At 38.1% G+C, this 20,700-nt stretch overlaps 2 protein-coding genes across 4 annotated transcripts; one reads left to right on the top strand and one right to left on the bottom strand.

Moving 5' to 3' along the window:
- Positions 1 to 1,704: 1,704 nt before the first annotated feature.
- LOC143853461 (Cox19-like CHCH family protein) lies at positions 1,705 to 7,304 on the bottom strand. Its single transcript, XM_077363238.1, has 3 exons — positions 7,147 to 7,304; positions 6,863 to 7,068; positions 1,705 to 2,065 (listed from the first exon to the last, which is right to left on the bottom strand). The coding sequence occupies exons 2-3, from the start codon at positions 7,048 to 7,050 to the stop codon at positions 1,930 to 1,932; spliced, it is 324 nt and encodes a 107-aa protein (XP_077219353.1). The 5' UTR covers positions 7,051 to 7,068; positions 7,147 to 7,304; the 3' UTR covers positions 1,705 to 1,929.
- Positions 7,305 to 8,871: 1,567 nt separating this feature from the next.
- LOC143852864 (Ribosomal protein L33 family protein) lies at positions 8,872 to 17,453 on the top strand. 3 transcript variants are annotated; one of them, XM_077362494.1, is made up of 4 exons: positions 8,875 to 9,303; positions 9,981 to 10,034; positions 16,867 to 16,912; positions 17,012 to 17,453. In XM_077362494.1, exon 4 carries the CDS (start codon positions 17,049 to 17,051, stop codon positions 17,226 to 17,228), a length of 180 nt encoding a protein of 59 aa, XP_077218609.1. In that variant the 5' UTR covers positions 8,875 to 9,303; positions 9,981 to 10,034; positions 16,867 to 16,912; positions 17,012 to 17,048; the 3' UTR covers positions 17,229 to 17,453. The 3 variants fall into 3 exon arrangements, with proteins under 3 accessions (XP_077218610.1, XP_077218609.1, XP_077218608.1); XM_077362495.1 differs by lacking the exon at positions 16,867 to 16,912 and having other exon boundaries at positions 8,872 to 9,303; positions 16,991 to 17,453; XM_077362493.1 differs by lacking the exon at positions 16,867 to 16,912 and having other exon boundaries at positions 8,906 to 9,303.
- Positions 17,454 to 20,700: the final 3,247 nt, after the last annotated feature.

Genomic DNA, 20,700 nt, shown 5'->3' with positions numbered 1-20,700 from the left:
TCATTCCAATGTGAAGTACATAAGCCCCTCTACAGATATATCACTTCCCTTCCCAAAAAGCTCTCATAAGCCAATTAAAAGGCGTAAAACAAAGGTGAATTAACCCCATTTATCAAAACATGGTCGTACAGATATCAGTGGCCATAAAAATTGCCCCATTTTTTTTTAATAAATGCGCATGGTCTATGGGTGCCTGCGCGTCCGTAGGGAATAGTCCTATCCTCGAAGGGGGTGGGGGAAGGGGGTGGGGACACCCTTCGTCATAAAATAAAAATAAAAAAATAAAAAAAAATGGAGAGAATAAGGTAACTTCAAGGAAAAATTGTCCTACCTACCTATTTATGGAGAAGCATATCTCACATTAATAATACTATCTAAATATGATCAATCAATTCTTCAAGAGAGCAATTGAAACCTAGGAGCTGTTCTCAACGGGGATAGCAAGCTAGGGTTTATTTTATGCTTGGATAAGCTTCCTATCCTCTATGTTCACATAACAGCCCCAGTAGGTAGTGTACATCTAATCCCAAATTCCCAGTGGGTTATTTCAGATAAAATTATCCATACAAGGTAACCAATCCTAGTAAAAGCTTATCTAAGGATTTCTATTCCTGTGGAGAACAACACCAAGGCTTGCCTGAAGTTCGAGGACATTAATTTCGTGTGGCCGTTTGGATGTACCAAGACGTGGAAAATCAAAATAAACTTTTGTTCGGTTGCCATTAACTCTTCACATGACAGACCTGCTCGGCTGTAAATTTTCCAAATGAACTTTCCTCTCAAATCAAGTGATCAAGTAAAGAAATGAGGTAGGGTCACTTTTGATGCACATTAGGAGGAAGTAAAAAGAAAGTAAGGGGCCGTTTGGATAAGCGGATTTTAGAATCTTGGATTTCCTCAAAATTGTAGATGGGAGACGAGAGAAGAAAGAGACTATCGCTCATTATCTGATTGCTCGCCCTTCTTTCCAACGGCAAGAGAGCAAGAATCGTCCCATGTTTCCAGATTTTAGAGATCTCAGGAAGGGGGAGATTTCTAAGACATGGAGTTCTCACTGAAAATCCAAGAAGCATACAACAGCTTGATCATGACCCCTCCTTTACGCTGTTTTCAAACTACAACCTAGATTTGTAAAATCTTCGTATCCAAATGGCCCCTAAATGATGCCATTTTCCTAGTAGAAAAAAAATAGATGTAAAATTCTAGTTTATTTTCCTAGTTCCTCTTGATTTGGGTGAACTGAAACCTTGAAATGATATTACTTGGGAAATTCTTCGCAGACAAAGAAAGTAGAGTGAACAGTGCACGGCAACAACCAAACATCCATGTGAAAGGGAAAATGAGTCCTTTTACTTTTCTTTCCCAGACAAACACTATTTCAGTAGAAAAACACCATTATAGTGGCAATGAAAGGGAAATATGGCCAACCAAACACGTCGAAAAAAAAACCGATGTCACATTTCCAATTTTTTTTCTTTTTTTGTTAGAAAATAGACGCGGCATATGGAAAAGATCAATCTCCTATTTCTTTTTTCTTTTGTTCTCAGTCCGTTTTCGGCCGGACCATTGTTCTACAACTGTACTTTCCTCAGACACTCTTTAGGCCTGATGGAGAGATTCCTGAGGTGCTGGTCTACCCATCAACACCTAATAAATAGGCAATAGAGGGCTTCCAAGCATAATCAGCTTTGTAACACATCAATATTGGTAGCTCCAATTTTTATGTATAGATGGCTACATTAACAAGAACAATGGCCGCAAATGGCATGTTGTCACTCATCTGCTTTCAGAAACAAGTTCTCCAGAATCTGAATCATACAGAATGTATTTCAACACTAAAAACAGTTTTAAGAGAGGAGAGCATGGACGATTCCCTCACCTCAATGTCTTTATGGAATTATTCATAAGAGTAAGACGGGCCTCCACAATTCATTCAGACAATGGGCATGCACTTTCAAATTCCTGTTGCTCCTTGCGGCATAGATCGAACTCATTGGTGTGATAATACATACAACCAGCATAAGCATCCATCTCTTTTGAGCACCTTTGGTGAAGACTTTTCAGCCTACAGGAGAAGGAAAGTAATTTGTAAGCATAACGAGGGATAAGTTACAAAATTGGTTAAATGGGATTCTAGAAGATTTCAGGATCATTCTTATAGTTTCTTTTATCTTTCAAAAAAGGAAGATTTCCGGATCATCTTTGGACCTTGCTTTGTGACATATGAGCCTGGTGAGACCAGATGACAAGATACGAAATTGCAGGGATGGGATAGCAGATTGTTTAAGTGGAGGCTTAATTTATTGTGCAACCCTGAATCTCTAATTTGGATATTGTTTACCCAATGGAACCAACAAGCACAAGAAACTGACAACAAACATAGAAATGAGAAGATTTAACAAAGGATGTGCAGGGTCAGACAAACTAATGTTCAGAAGGAAAGGGGAACTGAGTGCAGTATATCATAGTATCATCTAATAACATTTTTCAAGCCAGTACTCAAGGAGGCCGAGTTGCTTCAGGTCATGAGAAACTTCCTGGGAAGAAATATAATACGAAGATCATGTAACTGTTTTTTCAGTAACATGATCTATCCACCATACACACACCACTTTTTATGCTGACGGGCTGCATTGATCTAGTGAGCCACCACTAATGCAGTCCATTGCCTATGGCCCCACCATGACTGGATGATTTTCCCTTTGATCACCACACTAACAAAAAGGGTCTGACTTTTTTGGCTTCTAAAAACCTTAAAAAGACATCTTTTCTATCAGCATCCTGGACAACAGGTTAGGATTATCCCGTTGCCTGCAGGCAATGGGCCAGGTTAGTGGTGACCCACCAGATCAACAAAATCAACGACCATAAAAAAATTTATGCAGTGGGCCAGGACGTGTTACGTGAAAATGTATAGCATGGAAGTGTCTTCCTAACATAATTCTCCACTACTAAAGGAAAAGGAAAAACAAGACAAAAAAGGTAAGCACTGAGAAATATGAAGGCAAAAACTGACTAGACACACATCAAAGCAGTGTTAGTCAAAATCTGCATTGGAGTTGGATTAGAAACGATATGAACAAGGATGCAAGATCACACTTTTGTGTGAATTTTGTGCATAAATTTCATTAAGAAATAAGAAGACAAATGAATTTTGTGCATAAATTTCATTAAGAAAAAAAAAACACAACAGACCACTTGGCCCACAGAATAATAGTTAGTTGGCTTTGTTGTCGCATACAAGTATGAAACAAAACACACCTTCATTTGGCATTGGTACCATCTAAGAAATACCAAAGCCAACCAAACAAAAGGAAATGATAAGATGATTTATAATAGGCAATGTGCTAGGCTTGTAGCAGACAAGAGAGAACAACAATGGAAATCTAAGTCACACAGGAAAAGCAAAGAATATTTCTCATTGCTAGATTATCTTACCTGTGTGAATCCAAACAACTAGTTATACAAGATAAAAAGATTATACAGGTGCAGTAATGTATTGCCACATTTATATAATCAGATGTGTGATAGAAGCCAGGTGAGTTTTTGCTAGAGTAATATGCACAAATTGACATCCACAAAATAAGATGCATCAAGAAGACCCCGAACTACTAATATAAAATTTTATGCACGTCACAATTTGGTGATCACCAATATATTTCAGAATGGTAGAAAGATTTTGTTGCACTTCAATCATATGATTGGAGGCACCCAAATCTAAACACCAAGTTCAATTAGTTGGTCTTGTGTTGTTAGTAGGATTACTTGAAAAAACAGTATCAGAGAGGTTTCTAGATATGGAACTAGGAAGAGCAGATGAAATGATTTCCTGAACCAGTTTCTGGATAACATCCGCAAAGGGCAGGATTGAGAAAGCTGGCCATAACCTGGATCTGAAAGGGTTTCCTAATAAGCATGCTGAGCGCCACCCTCTCGACCTCGACCTCCACGGAGATGCCCCTGTTGATTTCCCTTTGGCAGGTTTTGGCCACCCCCAAGAGCCTCAGGATGACAAAACATTTATAAATTATATAGGCAGGACGTCAACAATAAGAGCAAAGATTAATTTTATTACAGTTGGGGGCAAGATGTCCAAAATACTTGCATTCAAAGCATTGCATCTTGCTTATCACGTTGCCGGGGTCATGTCTTGTCACTGTGAGCTAGAAATACGATATCCTATGATGAAGGAGACCTCATGTCTAACATTGCCTAAGTATGTATACGAGTTTCAATGACAGGCAATTCGGACAAGGCAGAATGGAGGTCAAGGAACAGGCTGTGGATAATAACGTTTGTGCTGATGGTCTTAAAAAGGTCGGAGATACATGAGAAATTGCATGACCCTGGAGTTCTAAAAATTCTTTAGAGGAGCTGTCGGAAAGATTTTGGAAGGACAACCTGTCCACCCAGATTAGCCTGTTGGTAGATCTTCCAGAGATAAATCCACATCTCCAGACATGTTTTGTAAGCACGCAGATTTAAAGCAATGGATGGTTCAACAGAATTCAAAATCCAAGTAATGACGTGAGCACTATTCATCTTCCACTAAGCTACTTCTATGTCAGCAACAGTTACTGCAAGCATGCCCAACAATTGCTTGCCTTAAAAAATATACAAAATTGGAACTCCCAAAGTGAGGCTTGACCAGTTCCTCAGCAATTACTGCTTTAGGCATTTTCTTGCTTTTAAGATTTGAAGTGTAGTTGTAGCTACCCCATGAATCAGATCAGCAAATAAAGAAAATTACACTAGAAATAGATGCATGTCCATGAAGTGGAGGGTGGAGAAGTAACGTCTTGACCTTGTTGTGTGGCCATGATGTCTTGATCTTCTGCGAGCTGGTCACTAAAGATCCCTTGAGAAATGAGGAATGGACATTGGAAACCAGGAAAGACTGATTTGGGCTTTGAGAATTTTTGCAGTATTGAAGAAGAAAGAATCTAGTGGGGTTTGTTGAGAAGTTAGGGCAAGGGAGAAAGGTGGGGAGAGGTTTATCGTAAATCATATGCTTTCAAAGGCAGCAACTGGAAGGGAAATTGTGAAGATGAGAATTTTTGCAGTATTGAACAAGAAAGAATCGAGTGGGGTTTGTTGAGAAGTTAGGACAAGGGAGAAAGGTGGGGAGAGGTTTATCGTAAATCATATGCTTTCAAAGGCAGCAACTGGAAGGGAAATTGTGAAGATGATCTCTTTCAGTATAAGTTGTTAAATTGCTTAGCATGGTGAAAAAGCCTTCCAATAGGACCTTGAATATTTGCACATCCTGTATTGGTTTCTTTATGTTCCATCACATTTTTTACAATGCAGGAAATGAAGCAACGAACTCTCTAATGGGCAATGACATTTCCAAATCTCCCCTAACTATTGGGACTTCTATTCCAATTTGTAATACGGATGTTTTGTTGCTCCTAGTTTTCTTGATCATTTTCTCGTATTACAACAACATAGTAACTTATACTGTTAAAAAACAACATAGTAATTTATCAAAATTATACGTCCTAGTCATGGCTTGCTCAGTTCAGTTCCTTTCTAAGCAAATGAAGTAGTCAGCTCTTTGGCAGGAAACATGTCTAGACCTTCCATAACTATTAGGACACCTATCCCAATTATGTAATTTGATTGCCATGCTACTTTTTATTCTTCTCATATCCTTTGTTCGTGTTATAGTAACATTCTTATTAATCGGGAAAAGTATATTTCACTAATCATGAACTGCCTCATAGCTCAACTACCTTTAAAAACACAATAGCTATTTAACACAATCCTCTAGCCCAATAGCTCAATAACACAATCATCTGGCCATCACCCACCTCAATAGCTGCAATTATGGATACCAAGACAACAAATGATGAATAAGGACTCTCATAGGTAGCCCGAAGTGTGATGGCCACATTGCTTAGCTATTGCCGATTACCAAGACGCCTTTGGTTGAATGTTGACACCTGATCCATCGTACCGTCTGAGTCTCAATAGAATGTATTGGATCATCAATTTATTGGAGATGAGACACCATTGAGCACCCACCGCAAGAAGCATAATAGAGAACCATCCATTCTTCAAAAGATAACCATCATTCTCTGAGATTTTTCTTTTTACACGTAAACAATACTTTATTGACAAAAAGGAGATGAAAATCAAAGTTAGTAAGCTCCTAGAGATTGTAAAGAAGGCTTAGTTATTGATACCGATAAGTTTCATCTTATATGAATGAAACATTTCGTACTAGTGGGAAAATTGGTACAAGAACAAGGAACAAAACATCTCGGTAAGAATTTTGTTTTGTATCAATCCATTTCCTTCTGTTTCATACGAATTTTCACATCATAGAGACATGACAAAAGTCCAGCCAGACCTTCTCGCGTGTGCTAAGCTCAACATCATAATGACACTACAACTGAGGTATAGAAATATAATCACTCTATATGTAATTGGACTTTGGAGGATTTTCATCACTTTGCAGAAAATTGCAAGAATCCCATAATGGAAATTTAAAGTGCTCGTGTCACCGGAAGAACTTAGTGTTAAATTGGGTAAATGTAAGTAAAAAATATGAGGATATTTGTTCAGACTAGCTATCTTCAGTCCACGCATTTCTGTCAGATCAAACAAACAGTGTCCATAGAACATTTAAGATAAAATTCCAATTCTATTTCAGATCAGCCTTTTTTCATCAAACAACGTGAAATTCAACTTCCGCTATCCTAATTCAACAGAAAAGAAAAGAGAGGAAAAAAAAAAAAAAGACACCTAATTTACGCAATCTGATGCAATCAATGTCCAAAATAGAAAATTCGTAAGACAAAAACTGAAAAGAAAATGAATTTCGAGAAAGCAAAGAGGAGAATTTAGATTTCCTTACAAGGTTAGAACACATCGAGTGACTTCCTGGCCCTTGTCGAGGCATTTCTCAGGGTTAGGGTCTTTTCGCTTGCAATTGATGAAGGCCAAGTTCTCTGCTCTGCAATTTGTAGCGATGTGCTTCGAAGATGCCATTAGAACGGCCGATGTCGGGATCGGCTCTCCCACCGGGTCGATTGTGCTCGCCATCCTGATCGATCAATGTCTCTGCAATCGAAACAAAATCAGATTAGGGTTTTCAGAAAAAAAAAATCCGATTTCTGAAATTAGGGTTTGCGATCTAACCTTTCTAAGATAACAACTGGAGTGTGTCCAAGTAGTATGGGTGCTTTCACGAGAAAAATTAACAAGAGGGATGATGAGACGGTACACGGGAGTTCTTTTTAATATGGTGTAAGCCCGTTTCATCCAGTATTTTTCAAAATGTACTCTACGACCCACACTATCCAAACCGTCCCTTTGATGGGCTATAATGTAAATAGGTTGTGCTCCAGATATCATTTCCTCAAGACGATCACAACCTTTCGATCTATATATATATATATATATATATATATATATATATATATATATATATATATATATGAGGAAAGTGTCTCTAGTCTCTCCCCTAGATAAGCTTATCTACTCCTCCCTTTAAAAAAACACAGTGGGCCCACACTGTTTGGATGATCCAAAGCATTCATTTGATAGGTCCTAACATAGATAGGGTGTGCCCAAAAAATTAGCACCAAAGGGTCATCCTAGAACTTCGTTTGTGGTGCCTTGTGGTACCCATTTTGGACACATATAAACGTCCACGTTTATATGCGTCCATTTTGGACACGGTGTGCCCAACAAAATGAAGTTCTAGGATGACCCTTTGGTGCTGATTTTTTGGGCACACCCTATCTATGTTAGGACCTATCAAATGAATGCTTTGGATCATCCAAACAGCGTGGGCCCACTGTGTTTTTTTAAAGGAAGGAGTAGATAAACTTATCTAGGGGAGAGACTAGAGACACTTTCCTCTCTCTCTATATATATATATATATATATATATGAGAAAACGGTTCCTACACATATGTGTAGAGAGTTATCTACACACTAGCTTAAAATACAGTGGAGGCCCACATTGTTTGGGTGATCCAAGCCATCCATTTTAAAGGCCCTCACATAGATAGGGTGTCTACAAAAAATCAGATCCATAAGATCATCCCAACCCTACGATTTGTTGAGGTAAAATGGATGTTTTTAAACCTTCACAAATTAGTTCATTTTTTGCCTCCACAGTTCGAATGGTTAGGATGATCCTATGGATCTGATTTTTTGTGGACACCCTATCTATGTGAGGGCCTTAAAAATGAATGGTTTGGATCACCCATTTTGGTAATTTTTCCACTTTTTGGGCAATCAATAAGTTTTGGTAATTCAACGGATGTACCATTTTCATCACCACTCTCAAGTCGATCAGCCCCTCCAGGTCATTTTTCTCTCATTTACCTTTTTCAATTCTGCTTTTATTTCCACAAGTTTTTGCTGTTGTTTTCTTTCGTTTCTTCGCCTTTTCTGAATAAATTCTAGGGTCGTCTCTGTCAAATGCTCCATGTGGCTCTTTTGGCCCTTTGATTTTGATGTTGTTAGGGTTTACAGCGTCCAGATTGGAAATCTAGCTCCGATTGTTCTATTTTTGCATATATCAGCGCGATTTGATCTTTCCTTTAGATTCTGTAACCTATGTATTTCGGTTTACCTTCAAGTCGATTGCATTCGGTGCAAATTCTTGGATTTTGTTCCTATTTAGGTTTTCTTGCAGTTTGCTAACGTGTGACTGTCTTGATTTTGATTGATGTGGTATTTTATTGTTAATTTTTTTTTTTTTTTTTTGCCACTGATGGTGTGAAAGGGAGCTAGTTTTGATTTGGGGTCTTGAATGCTTTTGATTTTGTGTTTGAGTCGACTTTCTGTCCTTTGGAAGTAGCTGTCGAGAAATGCAAGTTTTGTTTCATGTTGATTTTTTTATAATATAAACTGTGTTGATTTGAATTATTCTGGTTGTATTTGTGGGAAATGTCTTATTTTCTCTGAGGCTCTGTTCAGTTGCACGCTAGAAAGGGAATCAGAAAGGAAACGCTAGAAAGGGAATCGGAAAGGAAAAGAGTGTTGTTTTCCATGGAAACGCATTAAAATAGCCGTTTTGTAGACGGGAAAGGGAAATGCTCTGATTTTAAAAGTCTTACGTGGAATCCGTAAAATCCATCGTCGCGGCCCACTTTCCTCGAGTAAAAATCCGTCACAGAGACTCGGAAAGGAACTATTTTCTTCGAATAACGTCGCTGTGGAAAACAAAAAAAAGCGACCGTCGAGACTTTATCTTCCTCGAGAGAAGTGGAAACCCTACCAGGCAGCAGTGAAACTTCATCATCCTCGAGTAGCTCCCAGCCTCTCCGGAGCTCCGGCACGGTAAGAGAAGATCTTCTCTCTCTATCTCCTTCTCCCTCTCTACCTCTGTACCTTCCCTTTCTTCTTTCTCGTTTTTTTGTAGAACCTCTTCGAGGGTTCATCATGTGCTGGTTTTTAGATCCAAGACCGAGGGTCTAGGGTTCTTCTTCGCATTTTCTTCACCGCCTCTCGTCCTCTAACTACGTCCCTCTTTCAGATCCAACGGTTAGGGTTACTATATTGGGTTTTTGCTGAAAATTCGAGGGTTAGGGTTACTATATTGGTGTTCTTCTTTGGGTTTTTCCGGGCTTTTTAGGGTTCTTTTTTGGGGTTTTGGCTGAATTTTTGTACCTTATGTTTGTTTATTGCATTTGATTTTTTTGGGAATGTTGGTGAATGTTATATAAGATCGAACACTATTTTTGTGGGAATGTTGGTGAATGTTATATATTGCATTTGATTTTTGTTGGGATGTTGATCCAACACTATCTAGGGTTGTTGGATCAGATTTTTGTAGCTTATGTTTGTTTATTGCATTTGATTTTTCAGATCGAACACTATCTAGGGTGAATGTTATATTTGATTGTTTTCAATTTTGATGGTGAATGTTGGTGAATGCTCTGATGGCCTGGATCTAAATTTTTAGGATCTTATTTGTTTAGGCTTTTGAATCGGGTTTGCTATCCTTTCATTTGCAGGTGGTCACCCTCTCATTTGATTTTCATTGTCAAGATCGTCCCATCATTTCCAAGGTAATCAATACTCACAGTTATTTTTTTTCTAGTTCCATTTAGTTAAATGTATTTAAGGTAGATGTGGTTGTGTTGTTTGGATGGATGGATGGTTTATTGATGGGTTGTTTATGGAGGGATAGGTTATGGATGGATGGTTTATGGAGTGGTTGTTTATGGAAGGATGTGTGATTTGTGGAGAGTTTTATGGAGGGAGGGGGTTTATGGAGGAAGAGTTTATGGATGTGTGATTGTTTGTGGTTGTGTTTAAGATGCCTTGTTTTTTATTGTGTTGTCATTTCCATTGAGTTATTAACTTCTTCTTTAAAGTAAGATGCCCCGCTGTCCTACAAGGAGGAGGAAGAAAGAGTTGATGCGAAGAGATGAGTTATTAACTTCTTCTTTGTTGGTTCCATTATTTTGCTTTTAAAATCTGCTTCTTAAGTTTTTTTGAGTATTTATTTGTATTAGTGGATTATTTGGTAGGGCTTAAGGGGCATAACTTGCTTTATATGTGGTAAATAACATATTCTGTGCTGTTTCTTTTCCTTTTCCCTGGCAACTGAATGCACATTCCTATTGTTTCTTTACTGTTTCTTTTCCGTTTCCTGGCAACTGAATGCGCACTCCTACTGCTTTCTTAGCAGTTTCTTTTCCTTTTCGTTTCCTTCTGCCACGTCATTTCCTTTTCCTTTCCGTTTCCTGCACGCAACTGAACATGCCCTTAATGGATTTAACTGATAACTGCTTATGGCAATCTATCAACTTATGTGAAATTCCATGGAGTGCTTTCCCCTTCTAGTTGATTTATGAATTAGGCAATGGTTATTGTGACCCAGAGAACCTAAATTTCAAATCTGCGACTTTGTTTCCTTGCATCTGGTACCTTTCTATTCACCGTGATTATGAAAATCGATCGTGGTGATCATTTCTTCTGTTGCACCCTATATGTATGTGCAAGGGAGACCATTGATCTTGTTGAACATCATGAGGCAACCCACATGGTCTTGGTCCGATACCGAGCGAGGATTCAATGCATAAGATAAAAGGACTACAAATATCAAAACATTAGCTTTTTTTTTGTGTGCAGAACCCTAATTAAGGCTTGATGGATCAAGAAACTAGAATCATTTGAGAGTATATAATGCTAGGCAGACCTGTTTTACAAGCAGAATAGGAAAACGACCACATCACATGTTATGCAACTGTTACTTTGGTTTAGGAAACTCACCAAAAAGGTAATTATCTATAGTGGATTCTTAGTGTTGGTTTCTCCCATCGGTCTTATTCTTCATTGCCATATCATTTTCCCATTTTTATAATTATAATCATCACGATCATGATCGTTATCACCATTATTATTAGGAGCAGAGTGAGTAGCTCATTGATAATTTTTCTTTCATGCACTTCTTGTTCTTTTCGATATGGCACAAGGAAGAGCAAACGAAATGATTTCCTGAACCAGTCTCTCGATAACATCCGCAAAGGGCAGGATTGAGAAAGCTGGCCAAACCCTGGTTCTGAAAGGGTTTCCTAACTATCGTAGTTCAATGTGTTTAATGTGCAATCTCTTTCAACTGGGTGACTAGAGTTTATCGGTTGCCTGTTTGGTCAGTTCATGAGCCAATAGTTTTCAAACACCTCAATCTTGCAAATAATTCATCCGTTTAACATCAGACTTGAACCCACCGAGTCGCCTTATGATGGCCCATCAAATCAATAGTCCCAACCACCAAAATTAAACATAAATTTGAGTCCAATAATCAGTTTTGGACTCGGAAACGATCAGTTCCTAAAATCCAAAATAAACATGGCCTACATGGGATGGGATGCAAAGTGCTCATTTGTTGGGCCCGGACTTAGATATAGGCCTTGGCCCAAAAATCATCTCTATAAGATTATTATCATAACCCTATGAAATGTAGATGTTTTAAATGGATATCACAATATTAGAAACCTTCAAAGATCTGAGGGTTGCAATCATTCAATGGAGATGATTTTTGAAGCAAGATCCATCTACACCTAGGCCAAATTAAATGAACGCTTTGGATCACCCAATAATATGAGATTATAAAAAGTGTAAAACAAAAACATGAGTGTGGTACTGTGGTTTCTCGGGCAATGGAAGTTGCATACATTCCTCTGTAGAAGGTAAAAGCATCTTCTCAACCAAATCCCGCTTCACTAAACCACATACAACACACAAATCTAAATTAAAGGCTTTTCATATTCAATTGCTGAGGAACCCACATCCAAGATCCCAGACATAATGTTTTAATCCATGCCATATTGGATCATGAACACTACATATTAAATAAAACATAACCTTATAACATCCAAACAGATTGATACAACCCCCATAAGCTGGCTTCTATGGGGATCTAGAATTGCACACCACAATTTTAAAGACATGGACTATGGTTTTCAAAGGCAGTGTGTAGGTAGATCTCTTAGAACTAAAAGATCAATCAAGCAACCTATCTACATCCGGAGAAGGTTCTCAAGAAGGGCATGAAGTCAATCTCAAGAAGCATTGGCGAGGGATTCGATCAGTAGCTGGTGACCTTCTGGAACTGCTGTCTGCAATTGCACGCACACTGCTAATGAAGTTCAGGTCTCATCGATGGTCTCATCAATGGTACAGCTAAAAGAATAATATGAAACTGGAATTGCACTAACATAATTTAAGGGGGTGGGGACACACTACGTCATAAAAAAAAAGAAAAAAAAGGGGGAATATAGCCCCGTTTAGAGTTAGCTGTTAAAGCCTAACTTTTGAGCGTTAGGGCGCCGTTAGGTTGGGGGGGATATCAGCGCCCCTCTTTTTTGTTTTCATGCCATACCTCTCTCTCTTCTCTGCCCTAGCACTTCTCAACCCAACTCGCCGACGCATCCCGATTCCTCGCCTCCCATTAAGGGTGTCAATTTTGGCTCGGGCTCGGAGGCTCGCTCGAGCTCGGCTCGAATCCTTAACAAGCCGAGCCGAGCCGGCTCACCAGGCTCGTTAAGCTTAACGAGCCGAGCCTAATTTAGGCCAGGCTCGGCTCGTTAAGGCTCGTTAAGAATTTAATATATTTAAATATATATATTATATATTAATTTATACATTAAAAGGGTTGTCCAGGGAGTGAAAGAGGGGGGCAAAATATGTCACTTCATTTTTGGAACCCCATTTGTTACTAGGACCACCCCCCATAGTGTAAAAAAAGTAGTCAAATTACACTAGTAGGGCTGTCCAGGGAAGATGAGGGGTGTGAACATAATATAACCCGAGCTCGGTAAGGCTCGCGAGCCTGGCCGAGCCTGACCGAGCCGAGCCGAGCCCGAGCCTGGTTCGAGCCTGAGCCGAGCCGAGCCGAGCCTGGCCAAGCTCGGCTCGTTTACACCCCTACCTCTCATCGCTCCCATAATCGGTAATCACTCTCTCTCTCTCTCTCTCTCTCTCTCTCTCTCTGACTTGATCTTATTCTTCCATTCTCTTATCTTTTTTTTCAGATTTTGGTTTGGATTTTACAGATTTGGGGTTTTGAGCTTTGATTTTACTGATTTTGGGTAGGGTTTTAGGAATGAGATGTAAACCCCACCATTTGCAACAGAATCTCTCTCTCTCTCTCTCTCTCTCTCTGACTTGATCTTTTCTTCCATTCTCTTATCTTTTTTCTTTTTTTTCAGATTTTTGGGTTGAGGTGTTTATTTTAAAAGCTTCTTATTCATATTTTGGGTAGGGTTTTGGGTTTGGATTTTACAGATTTGGGGTTTTGGGCTTTGATTTTACTGATTTTGGGTAGGGTTTTAGGACTGAGATGTAAAACCCACCATATGCAACAGAATTTCTATCCCTTAAGATGGTGTTGGCTCCTATCTCTTGATTCCCTCTACTCTTACACCCCTTGCTTGCATCCAAATAGAGCTATTCTATTTGTAGCAAAAACAAATGGGTATGCTTCTTACATGGTGAAATATTCAAGAGTTAGTTTGTTCATACATCTTGACACTTAAAGTTTTACATCTCAAACTCTTATTTTACACAGTAGTGATATTCTTTGTTTCTCTCTTCATCTTCGGATTCCTATCTAATGTATAAACATGATTCCTATCTAAAACTTAAAAGATCGTCTTTTAAGATTTACACTTAAAAGAAGATTTGGGTTTTTCATTTTCCCCTTTTTATATGGGTTTCCTATTTCGCTCGTTTGATTTGGTTTTTTCATTTCCCCCTTCTCCTTTGTGCGGGTGGGAAGGGGGTTTGCTTCTTCTATCGTTTAAGGATGATCTCTGACATGTGTAGCAATTTTTGTTTTTTCGATTATTTGGTATTGGCTCTCATTTAATTATTTACTGGGGTATTGGATTCTTCTATATTTAGATGATTGTAGAATTTGGTATTTGGTTAACATGTTGAGTGATGGTAATATTTTTGTTTCTTCTCTCTGCAAATGTATCAACATGATTCTCCTATTGGTTGGAACTGCTTAGAACAATCTCCATTTCACTATTACGTACATTGTATTAGTTATGTATCTTGGGATTGTCATTGAGGGCTATTAGAAGCTGGACTCCTTATGTTGCTTGTGTTCTTATTTTTGCTTAGTAGATGGTGTGTTTTTATGTTGTATTTTTCACATTGCTTAAAGCCGTTTTTTGAATTGCATTTTTGCCAATAAAAATTCTTTGAATTGCATTTTTTTGGATTTTAATGGAATTAGGTTCCAGTCGATTAAATGAATGGCATAAGTTTTTTTTATGCATATATTTTCAAAAAAAAATAAATCCTGAATTTGATTGTCACATGCTGGTAGCAAGGCATATATCCCTCCATATTGTTGCATTTCAATGTGAATTTCCTGGATCTAGTGCTTAAAACAGATGGGTTTATGTTAATCGTTGTGTCTTGTATGCCTGCATTAATCCTAATTTATTGTTTGTGTTTATGTGCACATTCATGGGTTTTCGTTGGAGTTGTGAATTTGCTGAAATTCCGAACTCGGATCCTTCTTTAAAACCCCATTTAGCTACCCAGTCTATTGAGAACCCAAGGTTTGAGGAATTCCTTGACGTGTATGACCACAAAATTGTGCAGTAGGTTAACTAGAGGGTGAACTTTTCATGCGTCACTTGTCTGTTAGATCACCTACAACCGTTCATTGATAAGAAAGAAGCAAGGACCAACAGACCGTTTCTTATTTTTGAATAACAAACACCAGCATTGTTTAGAACTGATGAGGTCTTACGGTCCTAGTGAAAGATTGTTTGCACACACTTCCTACTGCATGAGTCCACTTAGGTTTGATCTTTCTCATTATCTTTCAATTCAGAGGCCTTAGCCATTCCAATAACCTCTGGATTTTAACGGAGAACACTTCAAGTTAGATTTTGAATATTAGATCAGTTGGATGACCTCTTGCAAATGTCATGGTAACACTATTGAAACTTGTAATCAGGTAGATTTTTAAGCACGATCTAGACTGTTCATTAGGTGGTACTCAATGTGGATAGGCCAGGCTCAAAATTCTTCACTAGGACCGATCTAAACATGCTACCTATGCGAGTGTACGCAAATTTAATTTAATATGGATTTAGTCTTGTATGCAAATGTATGCAACAGAGAACAGATCTTAGATATGAAAAGACAAAAAAGCGCGTATGTTTGCTTGCTCTAATTAGTAGTTCACTTTTATATAATGTTGGGAACAACCCTTTTTAATCCCCGTGAAAAAATATTTTTATTATGGCTCGACGTCCTGCAAATAATGACATCAGCACCAACTTTACTGCTGTTCTTTCAATAATACTGTTAACAATACCTTGCGAGAGCTCCTTATGAAACCACTATTTTTTTAATGGCATTATATACTACATGAAAGCCACTATTTCACCACATTTCTGTGAGTTGTGTTGTTCTGCCAGACAAACATTGTCTTCACTTGCATAAGATGAATAGTGACTGCTTTCGACGCTTCGTTTACTCTATCTTCCTTTATTCATTGCCAAATCTTGTACCTTATGTGTTGGATACCTTTGTTTTCCTATAGTTGGACCCCCATCCATAATAACAAGTTTGTCATTCTCCGTCATGTTGATGATGCCAAGTATTATAGTAATCAAGTACTTAACACACTCCCGATTTGATCCAGAATGTTTGAGCTTCTTCAAGTTCTTTTGTACTGAGCTTTCCACCTTCTCTCGAAGAAATTGCAATTCTTACTCATTGAGATCCTCCCATGTTTGTATGGTGTAGAAACTCTTTACTTGCCTTCACGCTTTAGTAACAACCTTAGTACCAACTAATATGGACTGGGGAAATTCTTGCCTCAACTCAAATCTATGTAACACACATGCTTCAATTAAAGAATGCGCTGTGCCAACCTCCAACAAGTAATTGTAACTTTGTGTCGACAGATCTAAAGACCTTGCACCCAACACTACAACCTCTTAGAAAACTTGGGCAACATTAAAGCACACCTGAGTTCAGATGAGAAACAAGCATAAAGCATGTATTAAAATGGAGAGCTTACAATGTTGAGAGTTGATCCCTAAAAGAGGGGGACTCTTATTCAAAAGCCTTGGTCGTACGTCAACGGCTCGAAATGTGCCATTTGGTCACTTCCTATAGGTACAAGACTGAAAATTTACCTAAAAATACTAGTGGTTTCATAGTAGTGTGGAAAACTCTGGAAGGCTCTTGTACATCGTAGTAGTGTAGAAAATTCTATAAGAGCTGCTCAACTTGCTGATCCGTCGCTGTTATTTTAATTGCTAATGTTGATGGAAAAGTTTATTGTGTTATTGTAAGCTTTTGTCAGAAACAATGAGAATTTACTTTTAATGAAAAAACAATCCATTGTGTCATCAGTTGAAGGTGCTGTTATCATTGGCTGCTTGCGACAGTAAAATAATATGTAGGTATTTAAAGAATTAAATGCAACTGTCTTGTAAGATTTTCTATCCCCAGTTTCCATACTGAAGAGTCATTTTAGTTTTGGATGATGTTTTTGCAGGTTTGATTGGTTAGGATAGGGTACTTTACAAGAAGGGATGGGTAAGAAAGAGAAGTCTTACATTTTCATCAGGCTTCTTTCAGCTGCTGGGACTGGTTTTTTTTATGTGAAGCGAAAAACAAAAAAATCTCCAAAATTCACGGAGAAGCTTGAATTTCGAAAATATGATCCTCGGGTAAATCGTCATGTCCTATTTACGGAGGCAAAGATGAAGTGAGAACCCTTTGTGGGAACTCTTTGTTACCACCGAAGGACTCCGACCCAATGTTTACTTTTAATGAAAGATTGCTTTAATGATGTTTTGGATTTTGCTTGGTCTAAACGATTTGAGTAGTTTTATAGAATTTCTTAGCTTTGATCAAGCTTAGTAGCATATGATCTGACAATGTTTATTAATACTTTTTAGTGTGTGATTCATAATATTAATGGTCTATTTTGAACTTGATCATGCATTGCTCTTAGGATTTTGTGTACTATTTCTTCTTCTATTTTATGCTAAAAGAGTCATCATATTGCTTGTTTAATCTCCTCTTTCTAGCTTTGTTTTCTGCTCCTCAGCTTATAGATATCATGACTTGGAAATGATCAATGGAGACAATATATAGCTGATTTTGAATTGTAGAAAGAGGTGCAGTTTCTTTTCTAGCACCAATCCTTCCCTTTGCTTTGATGGGTTAGTTTTATCTTCGGACATTAGATGTCGAGATTTAGGGCATTGGTGCAAAGAACCCATCTCTTCAAAAGTTCCTCTTCCAGCAATGTTGAACATGGCTTTGAAGAAAAATGATTTTTAAGGCTTATGGCCTCTTTGGATGCCGCAAAAATCTGTTCTTATTTGGGGAAAAAAAATTCTTACTTGAAATGCGACACCATATTTGAAAGCAAAAAAATTTGACATTTTTGAAACTATTATGTCTATTATTTGCAGATTATCCCATTCAACGTCAAAACCATTTGTATATAAGCTTATATATAAAAATGATTATGTAGGAAAAGTCTTTTGGGATGGCATCGTTCTCATTAATGAGAATATGATCAATCCTTTAGTTTTGTTTCAGAAAACTTTATTGTTAAAGGTTGTTTTTCTCTATTAAATAATTTCTTTTACTTCTTTTTTATATTTTTGTCTGATCAATGGAGAAAAGGGGAGGACGAGCCCTCTCCATTATAACCCAGAAAAATCTTTGTATTCATCTTCTTGTTCTACTCCTTGGGTTGAGGATTGTTATTTTGGGAGAAATTTGTGAAGTTTGTGTACCCGTAGAGAAAGGATGAAGCAGAAAGGGTGGAAACAGTATTAACTTTGTTGTGATTATTGAACTGTGGATTTGATAGGTTCTGCAAATGCCAATAGCCTTTGGACTTTGAGGTATTGAAGCTTTTAGAAATTGAGAGGGAAAATGGACGAGATGTGGGGATTTTAACACTGACTATATTTGGGTTTTCTATATATGAGTTAAAAGGATTTTTTTCTCTTGGTTTTAGGCCAAAAAGCACCGATCTAAGCCGGGAACATTGGTTATGAACATTAAACTTGTTTTGTTTACATGAAAGAGATACCGAAACACTTGCCATGCTTGGAAACCATGATTTTTTTTCCCAGGATAAATTAGTTTCTCGGAGTGAGAGGGGCAGGGAGGGTGGGAGAAGGAGAGACTTGAGAGGGCACGAATGAGTAGAGAGTGAGAAGGGATTAAAATCAAGGAAAAAATAAATCATATTTTGAGTGGAGTTTTAATATTCCAGGAAAAAAAATCATGCAAGCCAAACACGTCCTTGGAGAAGCACAGATTCTGTGGTGTAGTGAAATAGGTTTGTTTGCTAAGCTAACAATCACCCAACTAGTTGGTTTGCTCTGTGCGAGCACTGGTGCACAATACAGATTGAATGATCAGGACCATCCGTTTGGTGTAATTTTTGCATTGTTGGTTAGTCAGATTAGTGACACATATAGTGGGAACTGTTCGAGTTCTTCCAACTTGAAGCACTGGAAATACTTCTGTACCAATAATTCTCTACACTAGGGATGTCTTAGGTTGTGGTTAGAATATTTAATGTGCGATGTGTTGATTTGGATGGTCTAATTTTCCATTCAACTTACAATTAAAGATGAGGCCCACCCACATCCAAAGTCCTAAATGTCTACTTGGTTGGAAAGCTTTACGGAAGTGGCCTTAAAGCAACTCGTTAGAATATGTGAGATCTCACAGTAAGATTGTGTTAAACTCACACCATCGGATTACCATGGTGCTAGATTAGGCAAGTGGGTTGAATGGGTAACCTAGCTAGATTAGGTAGCTAGCTTAAATTAGTAATTAGGCTAATCTTAGTAGGTAGGATTTCTAGAATTACCTCTTGACTTGGTAATGTTTATTTTTTTCTATGTTTATCTTGTATGTGCTCTATATAAGCACTAGGGGTGGCCAACCGGTTCGGTTCTCGGTTCTCGGTTCCATGAACCGTAAGAACCGAACCGAACCGTAGTACACAGTAGGACCGAACCGAACCGGACCGAACATAATCGGTTCGGTCCGGTCCGGTTCTTCGGTTCTAATGGCTAATTATTAATTATTAAAAACTTTTAATTAAAGTTATAATATAAGTTATTTTCTTATTATAAGAATACTATTAACTATTACTTATTAATATTATAAGTAATTTATATTATTAAGTATATGTATAATAGAAATATAAAAATATTATATATATATATATATATATATTCAAAGTTCGGTTCTTCGGTTCCGGAACCGAACCGAGAACATTAGACCTGGAACCGAACCGAATAAGTTCGGTTCTTCATCAGTGGAACCGAACCGGACCAAAAATATTTTTTTACAGTTCGGTTCCGGTTCGGTTCTGGCCACCCCTAATAAGCACACCTTGAGATCCATTGTAATACATCCATTGAAATTCTCTCAAATTTGTCATGGAATCAAAGCAGGTTGATCCGACCACGCGCTGAGCACAACCCTAGCAACTCCATCCACCGGCGGACGGGCACTGCTTCTTCTACCCTTTTTTTCTTCTCATTATCTCCTTTCACCTTTCACTGGTCACTTTTAATCTTTCATTAGCCCATCCATCCTAATCAACATTTTTGCCAACCAACCAAATCTTGATCGGCAGCAAAATTCGCCTCTACAACTACCCTCTTTTTTTCTCCTCTATGACTGAAGATACGGTTGCAACGAGATGCAAGATTGAAACTTCCACTCTAGCATGTGGTTCTCCTTTTTCATCAACAGAAGCCACATCCTTTTTTACGAGATGGAAGACTTTTTATCTTTTTCTTTTGTGGTTTCAAGAGAGAAGGTGAAACCTGTTGATCACGTGGGGTTTGAAAAAGGCATTTAATGGCATTAAGAGAAGTTTGTGGAAAATATCACACTTCATCTTTGATTCCTACACCCATCTCTATTTCTTTAGCATTATACACACCCCATTTTTGCTATTGCACCCTCTTTTTATTGTCCATTTTTTGTGTCGATATTTGCCTTCATCGTTTTTGCCTCTAATTGCGGCCCATCTCTTTGTTTTTTTTTTTCTTCATCTTTGTTGCCCGTTTCGGCATTGGTCTATAGTGACCTTGAGATCCACTGTAATACATCCCAGATTAATAGAAATTCTCTCAAATTGTCAACTTCTGCCCTTCTACAAGCCCAGCCAAATACCTATGGTTTGGGAAG

The sequence above is a fragment of the Tasmannia lanceolata genome, unplaced genomic scaffold, assembly GCF_043159265.1.
Source record: "Tasmannia lanceolata isolate RefF3 unplaced genomic scaffold, GAP_Taslan_0.1 ptg000019l, whole genome shotgun sequence".
In the NCBI taxonomy this organism is placed as follows: domain Eukaryota; kingdom Viridiplantae; phylum Streptophyta; class Magnoliopsida; order Canellales; family Winteraceae; genus Tasmannia; species Tasmannia lanceolata.
This window is presented reverse-complemented; position numbering and strand designations above follow the sequence as displayed.